The sequence below is a fragment of the Macrobrachium nipponense genome, chromosome 23, assembly GCF_015104395.2.
Source record: "Macrobrachium nipponense isolate FS-2020 chromosome 23, ASM1510439v2, whole genome shotgun sequence".
Lineage (NCBI taxonomy): Eukaryota > Metazoa > Arthropoda > Malacostraca > Decapoda > Palaemonidae > Macrobrachium > Macrobrachium nipponense.
The window spans coordinates 9,238,615-9,248,676 of NC_061090.1; the positions used below are offsets into that span (position 1 = coordinate 9,238,615).

A 10,062-nucleotide genomic window follows, 5' to 3' on the forward strand; every position below is an offset into this window, starting at 1 on the left:
CTTCAGAATAAAGAATGGATGGCCGAGAGAGAGAGAGAGAGAGAGAGAGAGAGATTCAAGCCTTCTCTAGTGACTGAACTTGGAAGTCGAACTGAAGAAATAACGCTGGACTTACCCATAGTAACGTCAGCGGACATTTTGACGAAGGCTGGGTAGTAGGCCGACTCCGTAATCTCTAGAATGTTGGACATCATACGCACCTTGGAAAAAATGAATGACACAAGAATAAAAAATGCAAATCAAGAAGTAATTGGATAAAAATGGAAACGAATAGCAAAGCCAAATAAGTAAATGTCAAGTTGGAGGGCCTAAAACACTGCTGAATTATCAGACGGTGCACATATGAAAATCTCTATATCCTCCCACCTTCTTATCCTGAAGTTGATTCGCGATGTGAGAAAAGTTCTCTCGGCGTTTACTCCAGAACGTGATTTCTTCCAAGGGCTTTGGGAAATGGTCCGGGGTGACCAGGTCGTCGGTATCCTGCAGGAGAACCTCTTCTACTTGGTGCACCCACTTGATCACGACTCCCTCGATGGCACTTTTCAGCTGGGAGTCTGTCATCTCGCCTCTGAAATAATGGAATGAAATAGTAAAATGAATTAGTCGATCCTTCGAGGTTCACCATTATTGGTGTGAAGGCACGAATGGTTGTTATTCTCTCTTTCCCAAAGAGAGAGGCCTTTGACTTGTAAGCCTAGGCTTGTCTATGGAGACCTAGAACTGCCGTAGACTATCCAGTTCCATTAAATAATTTCAGGTCAATCTGTTTCTGAATCGTGATAATCTCCAAACTTGATTTATTCTTACACACCTATAACGCTTTTGCCATTTCTATTCTCACGTAACTTGTGGGCAAAAGTAGGTACCTAACAATTCTGCAACTGCAGGAGGGTGCAGTGGCCAAGCTCCGGGTAGGTGAATATTTTTTTAGTCTGGTTGTGATAGATAACAACCCAGTAGGCGAGGTAGTGCCGTGAGTGGTGCACTGTAAGTATAATTACAAAAGGAAGTTTGCAGCATCCCTTCAGCCGCAGCTGCACTCATTTTTTATCCTTTTACTGTGCCTCCATTCCCCCTTCCTTTCTTTAATCTTAGTGACCAACCTCTCACTCCTTTTTTTCACTGTCTTCAGCGCTGAATGGCTGAAAGTGCCCGAGTGCTTGGCTTGGCAGTCCAAATGTAGTAAATATTCCATCTAGATATTAAGAAACGTCATTTCTTAGTAAGATCAGACCCACGGTGGACTCGTCCCGGATTTCTCAGCCATTTTCATAAAATTAATTTCAAAACATAAGTTCATAATGAACGTTGATTTGATTCAATTCGGGTTTAGCACAGATAATTTAATCACTAATATCAAGGTACCAACCTTCATAATCGTAGGGAGAAAATTATGGCATTCATAAAGAATTTATGAACAAATAAAACACGTTAATAAATCTCACTTTTCTCACTTTATTTATGGAACAGCTATATATATATATATATATATATATATATATATATATATATATATATATATATATATATATAGTATATATATATATATAATATATACATACATACATATATATATATATATATATATATATATATATATATATGTGTATATATTATATATAATATATACATACATACATATATATATATATATATATATATATATATATATATATGTGTGTGTGTTATATATATATAATATAATATATATATATATAATATGATATTATATATATATGTTATATATATAATATATATATATATATGATATATATATATATATAATATCATATATAATAATATATATATATATATATTATATATATATATATATTATATAAGCCAATAACAGAGCCTATCTTTTTTTCATTAGAACAATCACTCTTTTGTTCAAGTCATACTATATTTTCTCTCTCTCTCTAACGTCGATTACCTTATTACCTTACATGTTTTGACCCTGTTTTATGAAAATCAGTACCGTTGAGGCAACATCAATCATAACCGCTCATGGTGTGTGCACAGCTCCTACGCCTTGCCTCCCCTCTAATTTGACGTTATTAGTATGTATTTACGACGAAATCGCCAACAATCGCCATGAATCGTTACTGCGTCGCAGAGTTAAGCGTCGTGCACCAATTGATGGTGGATCTTATCAAGTGTTTAAAAAATATGAGGGGCAGTCGTCATGTCATTGCACAATATGTAACATTGATGGAATGGTGCCGCCACTGACACAATGTCGTAACTAGATTGCGCAGATTGTAAATCGCAATTGCGACAACCATCCATTAAAACATCTGCCATCACTTAGCGCATCTCACCAGACTTGGTGACACGGTAACGATTCATAGCGATTTTCGGCGATTTGGTCGTAATTAAAACGTAATGACGTTGTAATCAGCAAAATTTCGGCTGTTACGAATTGCTTGTTCTTAAATCGCAAAAGTGTGAACGAGCCGCTGACAATGATATATATATATATATATTTTTTTTTTTTTTTGCGACCTCGGCACAAATGATGGTGATGGTCGACAAAACCAGCCATTACGACATGCGCATCTTTGAATTGCAAATATGTGTGTGAGCCATTACCATCACCACAGACCTGCCTGACCATCTGTCTACAAATATTCTGCTCCAGGTACTTTCTTCCATCCATTTATTTTGCAATTGTATAGGTCAACCTTCACATAGACTAAGAAGTAACACTAGAGTGTCTTCCAGCTTTCTGTTAAACACATGCGAGAGAGAGAGAGAGAGAGAGAGAGAGAGAGGGAGAGAGAGAGACTGAAGACCACTCTTTAGTGATACTCCCAAGTCTCTGTGAAGGTTGACCTATACCGTTGCAAAATAAATGATTGGAAGATAGAAGTCAGCCCCAATATCCCCGTGGACAGATAGTCTGGGAGGTCTGTGATGAAAACCGCTGTTCCATCACTGGACAAAGATCAAACTCCTCACGACTTACGTGTCCAATGCATGCCTCTCCGCCTTCTCGAGCGTCTCCAATCCGAAGGGAAGTGGGAGGAGAGTCTGTCCTCTGAGCTGTCCCCACATACGATAGACCGTTCCCCTCAGCGAGTACAGCTGACGAGACACGTCCTCACACACCATGTCCGGCCATCCGTGTCGATTCTCGGGGTTCTCCAGCATGGGGATAATCACCTGAAGAGGATAGTTTGGCGATAAACTAACGGTTGGTTATTATTGTCTTCTGCAGCGGATCAACACAAACCAGAAATGAACTAAGCACGGTGATAGTACGGCCGCACGAATATATCTTTTATTGGTATAATTTCTTGCCTGAAGAATGTAGAAAAGAGCGAGTACAAAGCAGACATGTGAGATAATCTGACGTATTTACATAGTTAATAATGAATTTATCGCTTTTTGTTTGTTTTTATGTTTATCCAGAGGGCCTGGTACTATACATGGCGGAAGCTTCGCGGGGCTCCATGCTGAGTAAGATGGGTAACAGACTCACAGGTCATCGATCATTAGTTTGCATTGCATGAGACTAACGTTTCTATCGTATATATTGTTCGGCAGCTTAGCGTAAATAGAACAACCGTGTATAGATGGATACGGCAACAGAGAAAAAGAAACATAATGACTTTATTGAAAAAAAGTGCAGGACGACCCATTGGTTGCACTACTTACTGTTGAAGATCATCATCGGATGATAATGGAAGGAGCTCCGCCTAATTCCCCTGGCAACCGGTGTTGCTATAAAGAGAGAACATTATCCTGTCCCTTCAAGTTGATTCCCAAACCATCCGGAACAGGCTACACAAGGCCAAGATATTATTTCACCATATTCCTGCCATAAAAACCTTTGTAACAGGGAAACAAAAAGACTATAGGCTAGGGTTTGCATTACAATATTATCCAGTGGCCAATGATTTCTGGCTGAAAGTCGTGTTTTGCGAAGTGGGGCAGACATTCTCCATTGACGAGCATGGTGGTCTTCTTCACTATGGCTTTTAACATTAACAAAGTTAATGTTAAACTCCTTGCTAATTTTAATTCTTTAGAATAAGATAACAAGAAATACAAAGGTGGGCGTTATATATTCAGTCAATTTCATAATAGGTAACAAAATGATTGTGCCAAGTAGCAATGAAAAAAAAATCAGAAATTACACGATAACGGCATACACACACACACACAGACACACATACACACACATACACACACACACACACACACACGCACACACACACACACATATATATATACTATATATATATATATATATATATATATATATATATATATATCTGTGTATAAAAGTGCGATTATATTCAATGTAATACAAAAATAGAAGTGAAATTTGTTAGTCTAGTTCAGTACATTTTATATAAGCAGTTAGGCAAATAGACCTAAGTATCATTACAGGAAGTCAGAATACACGACAGGCCCAGAGATATATGTAATAAATAAATATATATATATACATATATTCATATATTATATACATATCAAGTTTCAATAGTTTACGATACACAAAATATTAGTCATTCAAATACCTTTCTTGAAAATTTTTCTTCATAATAATGCCAGCAAATCTTTACAAAAATCGTAATTGTTGATGTTACGAGGACTAATAGTTCAGCTTACATTTGTCGTGAGCCTATGTTTACGAAGTTCTACATATGGAGGAGATAAAACATTAAAATACTGATCGTCTTTGATGATGTAATTATTAAAACAAGAACAGTGATGACCTTTGAAGTATTATAGTAACATCCCTTAATAAAGTAAAGTATAACAATAACATAGGAAAAAAATTGGTTTAAGGGAAACTCCAGGTAATTTCCCTGACGCACCAGTTGTGTCCGAGTTGGTTCATGGAGTTGCCAACTTGCCAAATAGCGCCAGATGTTACTATAATAAGCTGTTGTCCGAAAAATTTTGGAGTGTGTTGCAAAAAACTTTTGAGTGACTGCACCAGCCCTTCGGGAATGAACATAAGCAAAAGACGGCAAATTTCACATTATCTCAATACACTGCCCTTAATGATCTCACCTCATTGCATTTTTAATTTTGAAAAAAAAGAACACATATTAGCTTTATCTTCGGGCGGCCGTCTCCTTTAATTTGATCCTTAACAGGGTTGTTAAGGATAAAATTGAAATGAATCCACATATCAGTTATAAATTTATTGTTATATAATTTGCCAGTCCTACCAATGACGATGCAATCAGATATACATAGGAGAAATTAGCTAGCAATTTAATATGAAGTGTCATAATAAATCAACCAATGGACTTACTGAAACAAATGCCAGGTTGTTAGTTCATAATAAACCCCGTAGGGAGGCTAGTGTCATCAGTGCACCTCATGCCGTGCACTGTGGGCATTACCTAAGTTTCTATGCAGTGTCCCTTCGGCCCGTAGCTGCAATCTCTTTCATTCCCTTTACTGTAATTCCGTTCATATTCTCTTTCTTCCATCATACTTTCCACCCTCTCCTAATAATTGATTCATAATGTAACTACGAGTTTTTCCTCTTGTAAACACCTTTCAAACCTTTTTACTGTAGGATAAATAACCGATTGGCGACACAGCGGCCACCTCTCTCGGAATGCGGACACTTCCCGAAAAAGCGATTGAATTATGCCGTTATTTTGTAATTTAGGAGAAAACACTTACTTCGAGAGGAGCGTAGAGGTCTCTGTGAGGCCATAACTCTTGACTGATGCTCATGGCAGCGAATTCAAGTACTTTTACGGGAAGGTGGCTGCATTCCCGGCTCGGTGGCCGCTATGTCGCTGCTCGGTCGTTTACCCTATTTCCGTTTCAGCAGTGAATAACCTTAAGGCTCCCCGCGCTTGGCCTATGGCCTAATTTCTGTATTCTCTTCTACTCGTATTCGTTAATAAATCAAACTGGAAAAATTAATAGGCTGTTATTCGCAATAGTTGCAGTTGTTTAATCAATACACGGAAGTTGAAAGGAAATTTTTTAGGAATGGTCATAGACCATCAACTGAAATATTAACTAGCTATCAACTGGCACTGGTTTACCACTGTCACATTCCATTAACTGGCCTATGATTAAAAGTTTGTCGCTATAGATCATAATGTTCACACAGGATCGTAATCGATATGAGAGAATTAAATGGAAGCTGTTACTACTAAGGAAAATCAAATGTAGCGTATGAGAGAAAATTTCTCTCTCTCTCTCTCTCTCTCTCTCTCTCAACATAATATCGCTTCCAGGCAACGAATGATACTTCAACACCCAGAAAAAAAATATTACGCTCTCTTAGTTAAAATGAACTGTCTATGCGCACACTGTATCTTACGAACTATCTATCCCCTAAAGCGGTTCCTTACCTCTTCGATTAACGTGGAGAGTTGGTCGAGAGGCTGGGGCGAAATGTCGCCAAATATGACATGGTCCCGGACATTGCTGGTGTCCTCCTCTCTGACGAGAGGAACATCGCTGGTCTTCAGGAAGTACACGGCCTTCGTCCGGAATCCGGAAGGAACTTCCGACGTTGCGACCAGCTGATTGGTTAAGTTCTGTCCCACGATCACCTGAAGGTGGAAATTGAAGCGCTAACGTATTTTGATTAGAGATTCAGATTCGAAGTACCCCCTCCATAAAATGCTAGCTGAAAATAGGCTACACGTTATGCGTGTGTGAGGACCAGAGATTAAGACAGGTAGCTGGGTACTAATAATTTATTTACTGTTGTTGTTTAAGATTAAGCTGGCCTTGTGCCAGCACGGGCTCTTGCTCACAGAGCAGCCCGTAATGTTTATTTACAGACAAACTGGGTTGACATAGACAGGTGCGGACGGATATGTAGTGCAGTCTCGCACCGCAAACAGAAATGACTCCGAGACGGTAAATTTGTGTTTTCTTACAGACATTCATTTAGATATAATAAAGGGTACAAATAATGGAATTGTATGTGTTATACATCGACGGAAAGGCCGCGGAACGCTCTATCGGATGGAAGTAAGGACAACGCGACTTGATGATTGGTTACAATGAAAATAGGGAAATAGTGTTGTCCTTACAAATACTCCCCCCCAAGACAATAATTATGGAGTAATTATTGGATGACAAATTACATGACAATTTGGAGGCAGGGGGCGACCCCGTGTCGTTGTGGCACTTGATGTGGGGCGTCCTCGAGTATAGTCCTTCGGTTTTGCTGATCGACAGGATGCCTCCCCTGGCAGTAGCCTGGGGGGTTCTACTGTATGCCGGGCGACCAAGACTGCGAGAGAGAGCTGCATTGTGTGTGGTGGGGACGGGCCGTGGGAATCCCCAGGTGCGGCAGTGGCGTCCCGCGGGCATAGCGGAACCACAGGTGAGCAGCGGCGTCAGCAGGTCGAGGAAAACCCACAGGTAGCGGCGTCGGCAGGCAGGGGAGGCCCACAGGCGTGGCAGCGGTGTCGGTAGGCCGAGGAGGACTGCAGGCGGCGGCGTCAGAAGGGTGAGCAGGTTCACAGGTGTAGCATCGACGTCAGGAAGGCCGAGCGAGCCCCAGGAATAACGTCAGCGTCGAGGGTTTGAAGAGGACCACAGGCAGCGACGTCAGGGGGCCGAGCAGGCCCACGTGTGCGGCCGCGACGTCGGGTGGGTAAAGCAGGTCCCTCGGTGTAGCAACGGCGTCGGCAGGCAGGGGAGGCCCACAGGCAGCGACGTCGGGTGGGTAAAGCAGGTCCCTCGGTGTAGCAACGGCGTCGGCAGGCAGGGGAGGCCCACAGGCAGCGACGTCGGGTGGGTAAAGCACGTCCCTGGCTTATAGCAGCAGTGTCGGCAGGCAGGGGAAGCCCACAGGCAGCGACGTCGGGTGGGTAAAGCACATCCCTGGGTGAAGCAGCGGCGCCGGCAGGCAGGGGATTTCGTCTGGGGACTCGCAGGTGCGGCAATGGCGCCAGGGGAAAAACCGAGGAGGCCCGCAGTTGCGGCGGGTCGAGAAGATATCTGGCGTCCCCCGGGTGAGACAAAGGAGGCCGCGACGTCGGATGGAAGTTTCTGAACCGCCGCCTGAATTTTGTGTTGGGTGACCAGCACCCAGCTACCCGTCCTCGAAATAAACGCCAAAACACGCTGGGAAGCAGTGCCGTGATTAGTCCGTTAATGGCGTTGGTCGTCCTCGCAGTGGAGTTTTCAGAGACCTAAACTGTGGCGCCGCATTGAGTCCGTTAAAGGTTCTCTGAAGGTGAGCGGCCATATTTAGCCCGTTAAAGGCTGGGCCTAAACCGCTTGTGTCACCAACTCCGGGAGGTCACCAGTTGTGAGGACCAGAGATTAAGACAGGTAGCTGGGTACTGATAATTTATTTGTTGTTGTTGTTTTTGATTTAGCTGACCTTGTGTCAGCACGGGCTCTTGCTCACAGAGCAGCCCGTAATAATTTATTTACAGACAAACTGGGTTGACATAGACAGGTGCGGACGGATATGTAGTGCAGTCTCGCACCGCAAACAGAAATGACTCCGAGACGGTAAATTTGTGTTTTCTTACAGACATTCATTTAGATATAATAAAGGGTACAAATAATGGAATTGTATGTGTTATACATCGACGGAAAGGCCGCGGAACGCTCTATCGGATGGAAGTAAGGACAACGCGACTTGATGATTGGTTACAATGAAAATAGGGAAAAAGTGTTGTCCTTACACGTGTGTTACCACTATCACACATTTTAAGATTTTCTGTTACATGCACACACGAGCGATACCCTTTCCTATCTTCAAATTAAATGGGCGACAGTCTGGAACACAATCATCAAATATGTCCAATATAATTAGAATACAAGATTTATGTCTTGCCAAATTTGTCCGCTCTCAGACGATACGAGATCACGGCGCGAAAAGCTTCTTGCGGTTGAGTTATAATATCACTGAGGGATGAGAATCTTGGGTTGGGCTAAGATTACCGACCGACACAACGACCCAGAATATTCAATAGCACACCCTATTATTGTAGTACCTACCTATTCATGACGTTAGTGTCTATCACGGTCCAGATCGTGGCGTCTTAACTTTAGATAGCGAGCGTAACTCGATTCTGAACTATTTTAATTTTCTTTTCTTTTTTTACTGGATATACTGTTTCTGTACTGTTAATGGAGTTTGTTCGACAGCATCGTTCAGTCCCGGGAAAGGTGACACTGTCGATAGATATATACTTGATTCTGCTGCAAAACTTGTATTCCTTCCAGACTCTGTTTCCTCCATAATTCTTGCTTTTGTAAGAGCAGCTTGTTTGAGTGACCAAACGCAAAGATTAAAAAAAAAACTGTGCCCACACAGACAAGTGTATTTTTGGATAGAGGAACAGGCGATTTAGACATTCAGTTTAAACCCGTTGTGCTTTTGTTGATGAAAATATTGAATTGTGTACTCTGTAGTTAAGCAATTATGGAAAGTCACAATCGGTATGGAGGAAGGCGGCAAGGAGGAAGTGTCCTCATCTTACAATATTTAGAACCGACTGGCTGTTACCTTATAGTAATAGCACCTTAACTTAGGAAAAATGGTGTGTGTGTGTGTTCCATCTTGTTCTGGAAAGTCTGCGTGTGTAGTTATTCATTTTTATAATGTTTATCTTACCTGTTCAGCATCCGAGTCCAGAAATTTAAGAAGCGACGCCCTCGTGTCCTCATTTTGAACCGCCTTGGTCCATCGGTCTGCCTTCAGCCGTAACGTCTTTTTGGAGTATTCGCCAATAACGTCCCAGTTTTCCTTCTCGGATTCCACCACAGCCGCCATCTTGGATTTCAGTTTTTAGACCTATAAAATGGAATGTTAAGGCTCAAAGTTGTTGATTTGCTTTCCAATATACGTAAATACTAAAACTATATATTATGGTAACTAACATTTGTTACTTTCAAATAATTTAACGCAAATGCGTGTAAATGAACGTTGCTGTGACGGGGAACCTTAGCAAAATTATACCAGTAGGCAAACCTGCTTGAGACTGCCGACTCTTTCAGACTACTCCTATGTGACTGCAGAAATGTCACTTAAGATTATCACGAAATTACTTTACAATAATATTAAAATTTTAATTATCAATACTAGTATTG

At 41.4% G+C, this 10,062-nt stretch overlaps 1 protein-coding gene across 1 annotated transcript in view; it reads right to left on the reverse strand.

Annotated features, from left to right (window-relative positions):
• Positions 1–9,753, reverse strand: part of LOC135195961 (dynein beta chain, ciliary-like) — a 134,093-nt gene extending 124,340 nt beyond the window's left edge. Inside the window, 5 exon segments of the mRNA XM_064222466.1 lie at positions 116–200; positions 367–571; positions 2,972–3,168; positions 6,345–6,548; positions 9,587–9,753. Coding sequence (XP_064078536.1) covers positions 116–200; positions 367–571; positions 2,972–3,168; positions 6,345–6,548; positions 9,587–9,745 — 850 coding nt within the window. The 5' untranslated portion in view covers positions 9,746–9,753.
• Positions 9,754–10,062: the final 309 nt, after the last annotated feature.